Below are 17,789 nucleotides of genomic sequence, written 5' to 3' on the forward strand. Positions count from 1 at the left end.
CAGGCCTTAGGGGCCGGCTTATATACAGTGCTCCCAAGGGATGCTGGGATCCCTTGGGACTTTAGGGGATGAGCTCCCTGGTGGCGGAACATGGGAGTGCATGCTTTACAGATACACAACATCACTCTCCCGCAAAGTCAAAGTGAAAACTATTTACAAGGTGAGGCGGTCGGGAGCCTTTCTTTCCCTGGTGGACCGCCTCAGTACAAATGTCTGTTCTGGTGTGTTGGCTGTGCCCTCGCTGGGCTGGCGTGTTGTTGGCCCTGCAGGGCTGCTAGGTGAGCTTGGTCTTGCTGGACTGTTGGGCGTGATGGGTTCGATTTCCTGGTCCGGTGTGGTGTTGTTGATCCTTTGAGTGTGTGTTGTGGGCTCGAAAAAGGTGGTGTCTGCTGTGGGTTGTTCAGGGCAGTCTGTGAACCGCAGACTCGTTTGATCCAGGTGCTTTCTGCAAATTTGTCCATTGTCTAGTTTGACTACAAACACCCTACTCCCTTCTTTAGCTATCACCGTGCCCGCGATCCACTTGGGACCATGTCCATAGTTTAGCACATACACAGGGTCATTCAGATCGATTTCCCGTGACACAATGGCGCGACCATCGTTTACATTTTGTTGCTGCCGCCTGTTCTCTACCTGATCTTCTAGGTTGGGGTGAACCAGCGAGAGTCTGGTTTGAAGTGTCCTTTTCATGAGTAGCTCAGCCGCGGGCACCCCTGTGAGCGAGTGGGGTCTCGTGCGGTAGCTGAACAGTACTCGGGACAGGTGGGTTTGGAGTGAGTCTTCTGTGACTCGTTTAAGGCTCTGTTTGATGGCTTGCACTGCCCGCTCTGCCTGCCCATTGGAGGCTGGTTTAAACGGGGCCAAGGTGACATGTTTGATCCCATTGCGAGTCATGAATTCTTTAAATTTGGCACTGGTGAAACATGGCCCATTATCACTGACCGTGGGTGCTAAACATGGCCCTCAGACTTTCAAAGGTGGCAGTGGCGATGCTTCCCGACATTATTTCACATTCAATCCATTTTGAAAAAGCATCCACCATCACCAGGAATATTTTACCGAGAAACGGGCCCACATAGTCGACATGGATCCTCGACCATGGTCTGGAGGGCCAGGACCACAAACTTAGTGATGCCTCTCTGGGCACGTTGCTCAACTGAGCACATACGCTGCATTGCCATATACAGGACTCGAAGTCAGAGTCGATAACGGGCCACCACACGTGGGATCTGGCTATCGCTTTCATCATTATTATACCCGTGTATGTGCTGTGGAGATCCAAGATGAACGTTTCCCTGCCTTTTTTGGTAGCACTACGCGGTTACCCCACAACAGGCAGTCTGCCTGAATGGACAGCTCATCCTTTCGACGCTGGAATGGCTTGATTGGCTCTTGCATTTCAACGGGGATGCTGCCCCAGCTCCCATGCAGTACACAGTTTTTTACTAGGCACAACAGAGGGTCGTGGCTGGTCCAGGTCCTAATCTGGCGGGCCGTGACAGGTGATTTATCATTTTCAAATGCTTCCATGACCGTCAACAAGTCTGCGGGCTGTGCCACAATCAACTAGTTTGCAGGCTGCGCCATTTCCACCCTCATGGTGGGCAATGGTAGCCGACTGAGAGCATCCGCATAGTTCTCGGTGCCTGGCCTGTGGCGGATGGTATAGTTATACACTGATAGCGCGAGTGCCCACCTTTGTATGCGGGCTGAGGCATTAGTATTTATCCTCTTGTTTTCAGCGAACAGGGATGTGAGGGGCTTGTGATTGGTTTCCAGCTCAAATTTGGTACTGATGCATTTTCTTTACCCCGAACACACACGCTAATGCCTCTTTCTCAATCATGCTGTAGGCCGTCTCGGCCTTAGACAAGCTCCTGGAAGCATAGGCGACAGGTTGCAACTTCCCCGCAATGTTAGCTTGTTGTAATACACACCCGACTCCGTACGACGACGTGATACATGCTAGGACAAGTCTTTTACACGGGTTATACAATACAAGCAGCTTGTTGGAGCATAAAATGTTTCTGGCTTTCTCAAAAGCAATTACTTGTTTTTTTTCCCCCATACCCAGTTCTCACCTTTGCACAATAACCCATGTAGGGACTCTTAAAGGGTGCTTAAACCTGGTAGGAAATTACCAAAATCGTTGCTGAGTCCCAGGAACGACCGCAGCTCCTTGACGTTCTGTGGCCTGGGCGCGTTCCTGATAGCCTCTGTCTTGGCGTCTGTGGGCCGAATGCCGTCCGCCGCGATCTTTCTCCCCAAAAACTCCACTTCTGTTGCCATGAAGAAGCATTTTGACCTCTTCAGCCACAGCCCTACGCGATCCAGTCGCTGGAGGACCTTTTCCAGGTTTTGTAGGTGCTCGGCAGTGTCCCGACCCGTGACCAATATGTCATCCTGAAAGACCACCATGTGTGGTACCGACTTGAGTAGGCTCTCCATGTTTCTCTGGAAGATCGTTGCAGCCGACCGAATTCCAAACGGGCATCTGTTGTAGATGAACAGTCCCTTGTGCGTGTTGATGCAGGTGAGGCCCTTCGAAGACTCCTCCAGCTCCTGTGTCATGTAGGCTGAAGTCAGGTCGAGCTTGGTGAACGTCTTGCTTCTTACCAGCGTCGCAAATAGGTCGTCATTCTTAGGTAGCGGGTATTGTAGCGAGAAACGATTTATAGTTACTTTATAATCGACGCAAATCCTGACCGTGCCATCACTTTTGAGTACTGGAACAATTGGGCTGGCCCACTCGCTGAATTCCACTGGGGAGATGATGCCTTCACATTGCAGCCTGTCCAGCTCGATGTCCACTCTCTCCCTCATCATGTGAGGTACCGCTCGCGCCTTGTGGTGAATGGGTCATGCCTTTGGGACCAAGTGGATCCGCACCTTCGCCCCGGAAAAGTTTCCAATGCCTGGCTCAAAAAGGGAAGGAAATTTGTTGAGAACCTGGGTACATGAGTCCTCATCGACATGTGATAGCGCTCGAATGTCATCCCAGTTCCAGCGGATTTTGCCCAGCCAGCTCCTTCCAAGCAGTGTGGGGCCATTGCCTGGGACAATCCAGATTGGCAGTTCGTGCACCATGCCCTCGTAGGTGACCTTGACCATGACGCTGCCCAGGACAGTGATAAGCTCTTTGGTGTACGTTCTCAGTTTCGTGTGGATGGGGCTCAGGGCTGGTCTAAATGCCTTGTTGCACTATAGTCTCTCAAACATCTTTTTACTCATGATGGATTGGCTAGCGCCAGTGTCCAGTCCCATGGCTTCGGGTAAGCCAATCAATTTTACGTTTAGTATTATAGGTAAACATTTCATTGAAAATGTGTGTACCCCATGTACTTCAGCATCTGCTTCCTCTCTCGGAGGCTCGAAATTGCTTTGATCCTCCATGGACCGATCTTCCTCTGCCACGTGGTGGTTAGCAGGTTTTGCAGAGCTTGCAGCTCGTTTGCAAGCTCGTTGGAGGTGCCCCATTGTTCCACAGCTCTTGCAAACATACCCTTTGAAGCAGCATGAATAGGCTGAATGGAAGCCACCACAACGCCAACAAGGTGTGAATTGCCTTGCATTCATCCTTTGTTGGGGACTCTAATGAGTCAGTTGGGTCACCTGAAGCCTGCCAACAGTTGCAGACTCGTGGGTTCTGCCCTATACATTTCAGCTCGCAAACACAGTTCCAGTTAATTTATGAACATTGCTTGCACTTGTGTGCTGAGAAATTTGTTTGGTGTCATCACTGGTGGACATAAACGCCTGTGCTATCGCGATGGCCTTACTGAGGGTCGGTGTCTCTACAGTCAAAAGTTTTCGTAGGATGGTCTTGTGGCCAATGCCCAGTACAAAAAAGTCTCTGAGCATTTGCTCCAGGTAGCCATCAAACTCACATCGCTGGCACGTGTAGAACCGATACCTCGCCATCAGCACGCTCTCCCTCGGGTTAAGATGCTCCCGAACCAGTGTACACAGCTCCTCATAGGACTTATCTGTGGGTTTCACCGGAGCCAGAAGATTCTTCATGAGGCTGTAGGTTGGTGTCCCGCAGACGGTGAGGAGGACCGCTCTCCTTTTTGCAGCGCTTCCTTCTCCGTCCAGCTCGTTGGCTACAAAGTACTGGTCTAGCCGTTTGACATCGGCTTCCCAGTCCTCACTCTCCGAGAACTTCTCCAGGATGCCCACAGTTTGCTGCATCTTTGCGTTGAATTCGTATTCTCGTCGTCAGTTATTGTGTTCCTAACACAGATGAGGCTGCACACGGGGAGGTTAAAGTAATAGTGACTTGAGTCTTTAATAAGACACTCCAGAGTGAGGAACAGGCCTTAGGGGCCAGCTTCTATTCAGTGCTCCCAAGGGATGCTGGGATCCCTTGGGACTTCAGGGGATGAGCTCCCTGGTGGCGGAACATGGGAGTGCATGCTTTACAGATACACACTACCAAAGTGGGTAATTTCACATTTCCCCACATTATATTCCATCTGCCACCTTCTTGTCCACTCACTTAACCACTCTACATCTCTTTTCAGCCTCTTTGTGTTCTCATCACATGTACTTTCTCACTTAGATTTGTATTGTCAACAAAGTTGGATACATTACACTTGGTCCCCTCTTTTAAGTCATTGATGTAGATTGTAAATAGCCAAGGCACAAACACTGATCCTTGCAGCCCCCCCACTAGTTACGACCTAACCCAAAAATTACCCATTTATTTGTACTGTTTTCTGTTCGTTAATCAATCCTCAATCCAAACCAATATATTACTCACAATCGCATATACCCTAATCTTGTGCGGCACCCATATCAAACGTCTTTTGAAATTCCAAATATACTATTGGTTTTTGCTTATCTACTCTGCTAGCTACACCCTCAAAAAACTAATAGTTTTGTCAAAAATGATTTCCCTTTCATAAAACCGTGTTGACTCTGCCTAATCATAATGATTTTCTCAGTGTCCTATTACTACATCCCTAAAAATAGATTCTAGCATTTTCCCTACTACTGTCAGGCTAACTGCTTCCCTTTTTTTTCCCTCCTTTCTTGAATAGCGGTGTTACATTTGCTATCTTCCAATCCACAGGGATCGTTCTAGAATCTAAGGAATCCTGGAAGATCAATACCAATGCATCCACCATCTTTGCAGCCACTTCTTTTAAAACCCTAGGATGTAGGCCATCGGGTCCAGAGAATGCACCTGCTTTTAGTCCCATTAACTTCTCCAGTACTTTTTCTTTACTAATAATTACTTTAATTCCTCACTCTCAAGACCCTTGATTCCCCAATATTTCCAGTATGTTTTTTGTGCCTTCAACTGTACAGATGCAAAATATTTGTTTAATGTCTTTGCCATTTCTTTATTCGCTATTATAATTTCTTCTGTCTCTTCCTCGAAGAGACCCACGTTTACTTTCGCTACTCTCTTCCTTTTTACCAATTTGTAGAAGCTCTGAAAATATGTTTTAATACTCTTTGCTAGTTTACTCTCGTTTTCTATTTTCTCCCTCTTTATCAATTTCTTGGTCATCCTTTGCTGATTTCTAAAACATTCCCAATCCTCTGCCTTACTACTCTTTTTGACAATATTGTAAGTTTCTTCTTTTAATCTAACACTATCCTTAACTTCTCTAGTTAGCCACGGGGAGTTTTTATTCATAGAAACATAGAAAATAATGGCAGTAGTAGGCCATTCAGCTCTTCGAGTTTGCAATGCCATTCAATATGATCATGGCTGATCCTCTAACTCAACACCATATTCCTGCTTTTTCCCCATACCCCTCGATGCCTTTTGTTTCTAAAAATCTATCTATCTCCCTCTTAAATATATTCGGTGACTTGGCCTCCACAGCCTTCTGTGATAGAGAATTCCATCGGTTCACCACCCTCGGAGTGAAAACATTTCTCCTCATCTCTGTCCTAAATTTCCTACCCCGTATCCTGAAACCCCTTGTTCTCGACTTCCCAGCCAGGGGAAACAACCTCCTCGCATTCATTCTATCCAACCCAGTCACAATTTTATATGTTTCAATGAGATCCCCTCTCATTCTTCTAAACTCTAGTGAATACATTCCTAGTCGATCCAATCTCTCTTCATATGGCAGTCCTGCCATCCCAGGAATCAGTTTGGTGAACCTTCGTTGCACTCCCTCTATGGCAGGCATATGCTTTCTTAGGTAAAGAGACCAAAACTACACACAATACTCCATGTGCGGTCTCACCAAGGCCCTGCATAACTGTAGTAAGACATCATTGCTCCTGTACTCAAATCCTCTGGCAATGAAGGCCAACATACCATTTGCCTTCCTAACTGCTTGCTGCACCTGCATGTTTGCTTTCAATGACTGGTGTACAAGGACACCCAGATCCCTCTGTACATCGACATTTCCCAAGCCATCACCATTTAAATAATACTTTTTCCTTGTTTTTCCTACCAAAGTGGATAACTTCACATTTATCCACGTTATACTGCATCTGCGATGTGTTTGCCCACTCACTCAACCTATCTAAATCGCCTTGCAGAGTCTTTGCATCCTCCTCACAACTCACAATTCCACCTAGTTTTGTGTCGTCAAGGGAATGTATTTTCATTGAGAATTATGAATTATTTCTTAAACGTTTGTCACTGCTCATCTACTGTCCTATCTTTTAATCTAATTTCCCAGCCAACTCACCTTCATTAGCTTCAGTTCCTCGTTAGTATAGTGGTGAATATCCCCACCTGTCACGTGGGGACCAGGAAATGCAGCAGCCAATTTGCGCACAGCAAGCTCCCACAAACAGCAGTATAATGACCAGATAAACTGTTTTTGTTATGTTGATTGAGAGATAAATATTGGTTTAATTCCCTGACAGGGAGGAAGAATTTTAGCAGTGTCAGCTGTGGCTCAGTAGGTAGCACACTTGCCTCTGAGTCAGAAGGTTGTGGATTCAAATTCCACTCCAGGACTTGAGCATATAAATCTAGGTTGACACTCCAGTGCAGTGCTGAGGGAGTGTTGCACTGTAGGAAGTGCTGTTTTTTGGATGAGACGTTAAACCGCCCTCTCAGGCGGACGTAAAAGAACCCATGGCACTATTCTAAGAAGAATAGTCCGAGCCAATATTTATCCCTCAAAGTAACAAAAATAGTTTATCTGGTCATTATCACATTGCTGTTTGTGGGAGCTTGCTGTGTGCAAATTGGCTGCCGCGTTTCCCACATTATAACAGTGACTACACTCCAAAAGTACTTCATTGGCTGTAAAGTGCTTTGAAACATTGAAACATCTGGAGGTCGTAAAAGGCGCTATATAAAATGTAAGTCTTTCTTTTTTCTTTCTCATACCTACCTAATTGGTTTTGTTTAAATTTAAGACCCTAGTTTCGGACTTAACCACATCACTCTTGAACTCAATATGAAATTCTATCAGATCATGATCACTCTTCCCCAGAGGATCTTTTACAAGATTACTAATTATCCCTGTCTCATTGCACAATACTAGATCTAAAATAGCCTGTTCCCCAGTTGGTTCCTCAACAGATTGTTCTAGAAAAATGTCACAAAGCATTCCATGAATACATCTTCCAAACTACTTAATAATTGCTGTAAAGTGAGCCATTTTTCTAACGAAAGGTGGTGCGTGAATGCATCATAAGCCAATTATTTTGTTTATCTTATATACTTTATATTAATGATTGATCTGCAGAAAGAAACACTCGCAAAACTACACTCCATATTCTATTGTATTGTTTCATGGAAATTAGATACTCCAGAGAGCAAAAGCAGCTCTGATGAGACTTGGTGGGGAACACAAAATAATTTTTTAATTAAAATATAAATATGGGATAAAAAGTATGACCTTGATATTACTATCAAAATTTTTAAAAATGAGTGAAAAATTAAATAATGGAATGCACTAATGTAGTCAGTAAAAAAAAAAATCATCTTGCTTTCCTCCAAGCTGTTCGAACAACAAGATTGTCCTTTGGTCTGAAAACCATATTTGAATGTGGTCTATATAGATAAGTGGATTTTGGCTTCTCTTTTTGCTTGCAGGATATTTTTTTAGTGTTATCTTCTGAACGTGGCACAGGGATGGGCTTCCATGGAATTGGATTGCAGTAGCTTGGAGCCGGATACGAACTTCCATCATAGTATCCTGTAAAATATTAATTACAAAATCAACATAGCAGATATACATTGCTTAAAAAGATACCAGTCAAAATAATTGATCCACAAAGGAATTTTGCCTCAAGACAACCCAGTCTACTCAATTCAAGAAAAATACACATGTGAAGCAGTGGGTTATTTAGTCTTTCTAGGACTGAAGCAGCAGCACTGCAATCAAAAGAGCAGTAAAATTTAAGTATAGAATTTCCATGACTTTCTTCAAAAATATATATTTTTTTTAAGTCATGCTTCTTTTCAGAAATGAAAAAAACCAGAAGTTTGTGAGTTAATGCTTTGCTGTACTCCATTATGCAGTGTTAGATTTGTACTCTTCAGTTCTCCAGAAGTTTTCAATTTCGGCAAGCTGTCAAGGAGAGGTGTCGAGTGGAGGCTAAGATGCTTCACTGCGCAAAAGAAAAAAGCCTATTTTGAATAGAAAGGATCTATTGTATATAAACAGAAGAAGCACACAAGCCAAAATTTGAAAGAAAAATCCCCCACCATATACGGGCAAAAACTAGAATGTCCTCCAGTTGTGACACTGGAGGGAAATGTAAAATGAAGGCCACTGACAAGGGAAACTTAAACCTTCTGCATATCTTCACAAACATTGATGGAAGCTGGAACACATTTGTCAAATTGGAGTGCAGTAAACAGGAGACTGTTCTGGTTGTTATCAACCAAACAAGGGATGACAGCACTCAGCAGCACCAAAGCACTGCCATAGGGCAGGCTTAGTTCCAACACAGCACAACAGCAAACAGCCGTGTGCAAGCAAAACCAGCTGTGAAGAGCTGATTGAAACAAAGGTTGCTGATACCACATTATCAGGAGATAATACCAAAACACAGAAAGAACAAACTCTTAAGTCCCTGTAATGTTTTTATGGAAGTTATTTGCAAGCATCTTGGTGTCCTACAGGCAGCTGTCTGAAATTTGATATTCACGAGAAGCACAAAGTTAAGGAAGGTCAAATGAATGGAGGTGGGATCTTTTATGCTGTTTGAATAGGAGTAGAACTTAACAGCTAACTCCCCAAAGAAAAATAGCGAAGTATTTTTCCTCACTAGATTAAATTGGTGGTTAGTATTCAGATCACACAAAATTGAATATAGAGCTCTTTTTCAAATAAATATCAAGAAACAATATCTGACCACTCTTCCAATAGTCCCAGATGGTGAAATTAATCTCATGCTCATTTTTATTGAACATTCTGCTTCACATCACATTACCTGCAAAGCTCAAAGATAAATAATGGACACATAAATAATAAACAATATGTATAAAAACTATGGAATTTTTTTGCAGCCACAAATCAAAAAACTTCCAATTTTACTTCTGGCATATTTATACACAGGCAGGCTGTTGCTGCCAGTCATAGGACTCCCATGAGCAAAGCACGCAAAAAGGAAATGCGTGACGATATTTCCACTTATTATGCAGATAACACACATGGGAATGTGTTGCAAGGCAGTAACGTAGCTCAAGGTTAAAACACTCAAGCTTCATTAAATTCACTCTCATGTCTAATGAGTCTTCTCAACCTTTCAACATGAAACAATCTTGTAACATATTCCAGACTCTGAACTGTCCTATTTAATTCGTAATGTTATCAAAAAGATTAACAACGTACAAAATAGAGATAGCCTTTTGGAATAACAAACTCTGAATATAACAATTTACATTTTATATCTGTTTTTTGAGTGATAGAAATTTTAATACATAGTTTAATTTGAATTCCATAAGTGCACGTTTGCTTCAGTGGAGGAAAAGTTCACGTGGTAACAATTAATTGAATTATGTATAGAAAAGTGGCACAAACCTGTGAGTTTACCATTAGCATAACCAAAGCTGCTTGGAACAGTCCGAGGTCTGGTTTTGACTTTTTCTAACCACTCTTGAAAAACCTTGTCTGCCTTTTCCTTCCTTTCTTGTGTTTCAGCTGTTTTTTTTTCTTCTTCATCCTGAACATACAAGACAAAATAAATATTTGTAATATTGCACAACTATTGCTTACAGATCCAAACCAGAACCAAGACAAGCAAATATTCTCCTACTTGAAATGTGCTGATAATACAAGTGCTACTATTTCATTCAAGGCACAGAAGCAGAACAGTTCAACACTGTAGTTTAGTGGTATATAATCCAGAAACTACATATGCAACTGTCTCGTTTAAAACTGACTATAGTCCAGAAAGTGTATACAAAGTCCTGTTATTGGGATCTAGCACCAGCTGCATTTAAAATTCAACTGCAGTATTTAAAAAAAAATGAAATATCATAGGTTATAGTCAGATGCAGTTTTGCTGCGTGACACTATTTAACCAGATTCTTGTCAACACCATCAGAGTAAAACTATTGAAAAATAACAGGAAAGGTAATCCTACCTTTTCTATCTTTTTTGTCTCCATTTTCTGCATCTTCTTTATCTTAAGCCATTCTTTAAATTTTTCATTTGCTCTTTCTGTTGCCTGTCTTCTTTCTTGTTCCCTGGCTCTTTGTTCCTCCTGCTCCTTGTGCAGCTTAATTTCTTTCTCCAATTTTCCCTGTATTCAATAAATTGGCCACACAATAAAGCACATGCACAAATTCATACAAATTTTCTTTACCTGCATCAGGCAGCTCCTTAGACAAAGATATATCAATTATGATATAACAGGACAGAATATTCACTATCCAAAGCTTATTTATACTACAGTACTGTGAAAGCCAATAATGCTGAAGTTGGCATTTCCAAGGAGTTAGGTAACAAGGTGGGGCAGACATGGTAGAATTATGTCTCCCCCAATTTTTCCACACTAATTCTGACTGTAGTTACATGCAACTCTCCTATTGACGAATATCAAAACCTCAGGTAACATTTTCATTTCAGTTATAACTGAGAACAAAGCTCCTATTGCAGACACACTTCTGCGGTGGATACAAAGAAGGACTGCAATCGACTCAAATTCAGCACCAATAAATTAAGATTTATACAGTATTCTAACAATTAAAAATCATCTGACACCCATCCATAGCTCAATGTGGGACACCTTAACAGGTACAGTTAGCTACTGATTAGTGTACTGGATGCAGAGTTCAACCTTGCAACAAGTTCAAATATCGTCAACAAAGGCAAGTTGTGGAACTTAATTCAATAAATCTGGCAATTTGTGGGCTGGCACTAAGAAAGCGGCTGTAAAAACACAACTGGTTTACTAACAGCATTCAGGGAAAGAACCTGCCTGGTCTGGCCGAGATGCGACTCCAGTCCCACGTTTCCTGGTTAGCTCAATGCTTTTGGGGACAGACATATAATCAGGCACACAGACAGAGAGCGAGTGGTAGGCACCAGACACAAACGCTGATAAGTGATCTTTCAGGTCGGTGGTACTGTAATTGGTTTTAGATGATTGGTGGGTCAGACTGCTCAAACTCATTTCAAATAGAAAAGCTAACATAAAGAGGAAACTTTCATCTGTTAATTTTAGGCCAAATTCAAACTAAAGCCTCAAGTGAAAGTGTAATATACTAAAATTAGTGTTTCATCCAGTTCTTTCGTAAATTCTGAAGATTGGTATTCCTCCCCTTTATAGAACGATAATTTCCACATTTACATTCTGATAATTCAGACAGCACCGAAGTTTTCGGTTCACTTTACATTATTTTCAGGAAGTTCTGAATGCAAATGTTCGAACTAGCCCAAAACTCTCCGCCCACATCCTATCCTGTACTAAGTACTACTCACCAAGCAACCCTGGCCTCGCTGACCTTCAGTGGTTACCCAAGCCCTATCGATTTCAGAATCCTCAACCTTAGTTATCAAATTTCTTATGGCCTCATTTACCCTACCTCTGTAATCCAGCTTGCAATATCTACTCATCCGAGTGTTGCCTACTATGCACTCTTCCTCTGCATACAGAGCCTTCACTTATTAGGGCCCTGCATTCTGGACTTATTTTCATAAACCTCGCCACCTTGCGGCATTTCACTAAAATTTTAAACTGACTTCAAATTAACTGGTAGCGTCCCATTTCCTGAAATGTAAATAATGAAAAGTTGGCCATTGCTAGAAGGCACCATATATTGATAGCACTCTCACTCGAGTCAGAAGGATGTGGGTTCAAGTCCAATCCTAAAGACTTGTGCACATAATCCAGGTTGGCACTTCAATGCAGTACTGGGGGAGTACTGTGCTTCCAGAAGTGCCATCTTTCAAATGAACCGAAGTTGTATCTGCCCTCTCATGTGGGCATAAAAGATCCCATTGCACTATTCGAAGAGGAGCAGGGGAGTTCTTCCGATATCCTGGCCAATATTCATCCCTCAACCAACATCATAAATACAGATTATCTGCTCATTATCTTATTGCATTTGTAGAAACATAGAAACATAGAAAATAGGTACAGGAGTAGGCCATTTGGCCCTTCTAGCCTGCACAGCGATTCAATGAGTTCATGGCTGAACATGCAACTTCAGTACCCCATTCCTGCTTTCTCGCCATACCCCTTGATCCCCCTAGTAGTAAGGACTTCATCTAACTCCTGTTTGAATATATTTAGTGAATTCTGTGGTAGAGAATTCCACAGGTTCACCACTCTCTGGGTGAAGAAGTTTCTCCTCATCTCGGTCCTAAATGGCTTACCCCTTATCCTTAGACTGTGACCCCTGGTTCTGGACTTCCCCAACATTGGGAACATTCTTCCTGCATCTAACCTGTCTGAACCCATCAGAATTTTAAACGTTTCTATGAGGTCCCCTCTCATTCTTCTGAACTCCAGTGAATACAAGCCCAGTTGATCCAGTCTTTCTTCATAGGTCAGTGCCACCACCCCGGGAATCAGTCTGGTGAACCTTCGCTGCACTCCCTCAATAGCAAGAATGTCCTTCCTCAAGTTAGGAGACCAAAACTGTACACAATACTCCAGGTGTGGCCTCACCAAGGTCCTGTACAACTGTAGCAACACCTCCCTGCCCCTGTACTCAAATCCCCTCGCTATGAAGGCCAACATGCCATTTGCTTTCTTAACCGCCTGCTGTACCTGCATGCCAACCTTCAATGACTGATGTACCATGAACCCAGGTCTCGTTGCACCTCCCCTTTTCCTAATCTGTCACCATTCAGATAATAGTCTGTCTCTCTGTTTTTACCACCAAAGTGGATAACCTCACATTTATCCACATTATACTTCATCTGCCATGCATTTGCCCACTCACCTAACCTATCCAAGTCACTCTGCAGCCTCATAGCATCCTCCTCGCAGCTCACACTGCCACCCAACTTAGTGTCATCCGCAAATTTGGAGATACTACATTTAATCCCCTCGTCTAAATCATTAATGTACAGTGTAAACAGCTGAGGCCCCAGCACAGAACCTTGCGGTACCCCACTAGTCACTGCCTGCCATTCTGAAAAGTACTCATTTACTCCTACTCTTTGCTTCCTGTCTGACAACCAGTTCTCAATCCATGTCAGCACACTATCCCCAATCCCATGTGCTTTAACTTTGCACATTAATCTCTTGTGTGGGACCTTGTCGAAAGCCTTCTGAAAGTCCAAATATACCACATCAACTGGTTCTCCCTTGTCCACGCTACTGGAAACATCCTCAAAAAATTCCAGAAGATTTGTCAAGCATGATTTCCCTTTCACAAATCCATGCTGACTTGGACCTATCATATCACCTCTTTCCAAATGCACTGCTATGACATCCTTAATAATTGATTCCATCATTTTACACTCTACTGAGGTCAGGCTGACCGGTCTATAATTCCCTGTTTTCTCTCTCCCTCCTTTTTTAAAAAGTGGGGTTACATTGGCTACCCTCCACTCGATAGGAACTGATCCAGAGTCAATGGAATGTTGGAAAATGACTGTCAATGCATCCTCTATTTCCAAGGCCACCTCCTTAAGTACTCTGAGATGCAGTCCATCAGGCCCTGGGGATTTATCGGCCTTCAATCCCATCAATTTCCCCAACACAATTTCCCGACTAATAAGGATTTCCCTCAGTTCCTCCTCCTTACTAGACCTTCTGACCCCTTTTATATCCGGAAGGTTGTTTGTGTCCTCCTTAGTGAATACCGAACCAAAGTACTTGTTCAATTGGTCTGCCATTTCTTTGTTCCCCGTTATGACTTTCCCTGATTCTGACTGCAGAGGACCTACGTTTGTCTTTACTAACCTTTTTCTCTTTACATATCTATAGAAACTTTTGCAATCCGTCTTAATGTTCCCTGCAAGCTTCTTCTCGTACTCCATTTTCCCTGCCCTAATCAAACCCTTTGTCCTCCTCTGCTGAGTTCTAAATTTCTCCCAGTCCCCGATTTCGCTGCTATTTCTGGCCAATTTGTATGCCACTTCCTTGGCTTTAATACTATCCCTGATTTCCCTTGATAGCCACGCTATCCTTGCTCTACGCAAATTGGCTGCCACATTTCCCTACATTATAACAGTGACTACGCTTCAAAAGTATTTTATTGGCGGTAAGGCGTCTTGGTATGTGCTGAGGTCATGAAAGGTGCTTACATACATGGAAGTTATTTAGGTATCGTTCAAAATCTAATTAGGTACAGTGACTCTTCACTATAACAGTGTGGTAAAATATAATTTAATAAAATAAAATAGACAAAAAATGCTGGAACTACTCAGCAGGTCAGACAGCATCTGTGAAGGAAGAAACAGAGTTAACGTTTCAGGTCGGTGACTTTTTGCCAAGACTGAAATACGTTACAGCTGTAACAGGTTTTAAGCAAGCAGAGGCAGAGAAAGGAGGTGGGCGAGAAAATAAAAAAGGGAAGGTTTGTGATAGGGTGGATGGCAGAAGTGATTAAATGACAAAAGGGGTGACGGTGCATGGCAAAAGGGGACAGTAACAGGACAAGTTCCTTTACCGTGATTGTCCAAAGGAAAATGTTCACACAACTGAACGGTGTACTATCTCTTCCTTCCTTCGAAAGTATATTTATGATATTTCAAATGATTCCATCTAGCAGGCCAGCTGAGAAACAGATTAAACCCATTCCCAGCTCTGGAAATAGATTTAAGTGACAAGAAAAACTTGTATTATGACTAATTGGTTGAGGGGAGACCAGTTGCTCTCTCGATATTTTTTAAACATGATACCCTAAATTTTGTTTTTATTTGGGCACCATGGGCCCAAATTTCTCCAGGAGTTGTTCCGTTTTTTTTTGAGCAACTTGATTTTTCTGGAGTATCTTAAAAATCCCCATTCTGCACATTTAATTTGCGCCAGTGTAAGTGAGTTAATTAGGATTTTTTTTTAGTTTCGTTTTTTTTCCCCCAAAAGGGGGCGTTACCAGCCACCTACGCCTGTATTGGCCATTTAAGTCAGTTTGGACAGCTAATAGTTGCTCCAAACTAACTTAGGCCAGCGTATGTGGCCACTTGTGGCCGCACAGAAAATCCTTGCGGAGAGTTAAGAAATCAGCGCAGGTTCGTACATTCTAAAGCACCAAGATTACAAAGCACTAAACAAAGCACAAAGCATTCAATAACAAATAAAAAATAGAAGTGGAGAAGACCTGCATCTAAAGCACCAAGACTTAAAGTTTTAAGGAACGATTAAAAGAAAATAAAGGAACTCTGCAAACACACAATCACAGCAGTTTAAACAACACAAGCCGCTACTTACATGTACACTCATTACTTTGCACATTTTTACAGGTCTCCTTCACAATCATTTTTTTTTTACTTGTGCAGGGATCTCCCTAAAACAAATTAAGTTGAGCGATGTTTCCATTCTCCTCCTTTCCCCCCTCACCCCCCGATCAAAACTCTTCCCCTTTCCCTCCCCCTCCTCTTTCCCTCCCCCCTCAAAAGTCTCCCCCAAACAACCTGTTTCTTGTTGCCCTCAGTGCGGGAAGGCAGCAGCCGGCCTGTGCGGCAGGCCATTTGGCCAAGGATAGGGTTGGGGAACATCGGGTCGTCCCTTCGGCCAGGGATAGGGGTGGCGAGCATCGGGTCCGGAGCCAGGACGTGCTGGGAGAGCGAGGAGCTACTGCGTATGCGCGCAGATTCCATTGCGCATGCGTGCAGCTGCCGGCACTGCTTCAGCAGCACGGCCTTAGTTCCGCCCCCCACTGCTTTTGCCACGCCACACCAAGTCCTAGGACGGTCCAAGGAGCGGGGAGAATATGGAGCTACATTTTCGGCGCAGTTTTGGGAGCAGAAAGTCGCCGCACCTCAGGCAAGTGTGCCGAAAAAAATGGAGGGGGAAATTTGGGCCCAGTATGAGGTAATACTTGCAGAAAAAGCTTAACATGCAGCACACAAAAATGACTTATATTTTGCTTTCTGTCAAATAAAAAGCAATTTATTATGATTGAGTTAATCTCCAACAGTCATTCAGTTAGTTAGAGTTGGCACTGATGACCACATAGAACAGAAGAAATGTGCAAAAGTGTAAAAGGCACTACTCAATTAGGCAAATGTGGAACTTAGGCTAAAACTCTCTTCTCTTAGACAGTCCCTCGGGACCGAGGATGACTAGCCTCCACACTAAAAATGAGTTCTTAGGTGAGACTGATGAGTCCAATGCGGAACCTATAGTCTCTGTCACTAATGGGGCAGACAGTGGTTGAAGGGGCGGGTGGGTTGGGTGCTTAGGTTGTCGTGTGCTCCTTCTGCAGTTTGCGCTTGGCTTCCGCTTGCTCCCGCCGAAGAGACTCGAGGTGTTCGTCGCCTTCTCGGTTGCTTCTCCCCCACTTTGAACGGTCTTGGACCAGGGATTCACAGGTGTCGTTAGGGATCTTGCACTTTTTCAAGGAGGCTTTGAGGGTGCCCTTGAAGCGTTTCCTCTGCCCACCTCTTGCCATGTCGGAGTTCCGAGTAGAACGCTTGTTTTGGGAGTCTCGTATCGGGCATGCAGACGATGTGGCCCATCCATTGGTGCTGATCGGGCGTGGTCAATGCTTCAATGCTGGCCTGAGCAAGAACACTGACGTTGATGTGCCTGCTTTATAACCCATGTCTCTGAAGCATGTAGGAGGGCGGGTATCACTACTGCTCTGTAGACCATGAGCTTTGTGCTGGGTTTGAGATCCTGGTCTTCACTCTCTTCCTCAGATGACCAAAGGCTGCGCTGGCACACTGAAGGCGGTGTTGGACCTAGTCATCGACGTCTGCCCTTATTGACAGTAGTCTCCCAAGGTATGGAAATGGTCCACATTGTCCAAGGCCTCATCGTGGATTTTGATAATCAGGGGGCAGTACTTTGTGGCAGGGGCGGGTAGGTAGACGACCTTTGTCTTACGGATGTTTAGTGCAACACCCATGCTCTCGTACGCTTCGGTGAAGGTGTTGACGATGGCTTGAAGTTCGACCTCCGAGTGTGCGCAGACGCAAGTGTCATCTGTATACCGTAATTCAATGAACATAAGAACATAAGAATTAGGAACAGGAGTAGGCCATCTAGCCCCTCGAGCCTGCTCCGCCATTCAACAAGATCATGGCTGATCTGGCCGTGGACTCAGCTCCACTTACCCGCCCGCTCCCCATAACCCTTAATTCCCTTATTAGTTAAAAATCTATCTATCTGTGACTTGAATACATTCAATGAGCTAGCCTCAACTGCTTCCTTGGGCAGAGAATTCCACAGATTCACAACCCTCTGGGAGAAGAAATTCCTTCTCAACTCGGTTTTAAATT

At 43.6% G+C, this 17,789-nt stretch overlaps 1 protein-coding gene across 2 annotated transcripts in view; it reads right to left on the reverse strand.

The window, feature by feature from the left end:
* Nucleotides 1-7,678: 7,678 nt before the first annotated feature.
* Nucleotides 7,679-17,789, reverse strand: part of LOC139279513 (coiled-coil domain-containing protein 34-like) — a 34,919-nt gene continuing 24,808 nt past the window's right edge. For both annotated transcript variants that reach the window (XM_070898633.1, XM_070898634.1), the window contains exons 6-8: nucleotides 10,528-10,686; nucleotides 9,963-10,104; nucleotides 7,679-8,129 (exon numbers count right to left, since the gene is read on the reverse strand). In XM_070898633.1, the coding sequence (XP_070754734.1) occupies nucleotides 7,912-8,129; nucleotides 9,963-10,104; nucleotides 10,528-10,686 (519 nt within the window). In that variant the 3' untranslated portion in view covers nucleotides 7,679-7,911. The remainder of the gene's footprint in view (nucleotides 8,130-9,962; nucleotides 10,105-10,527; nucleotides 10,687-17,789) is intronic.

This window comes from Pristiophorus japonicus, chromosome 14 (assembly GCF_044704955.1).
Source record: "Pristiophorus japonicus isolate sPriJap1 chromosome 14, sPriJap1.hap1, whole genome shotgun sequence".
Taxonomy (NCBI): Eukaryota; Metazoa; Chordata; class Chondrichthyes; family Pristiophoridae; genus Pristiophorus; species Pristiophorus japonicus.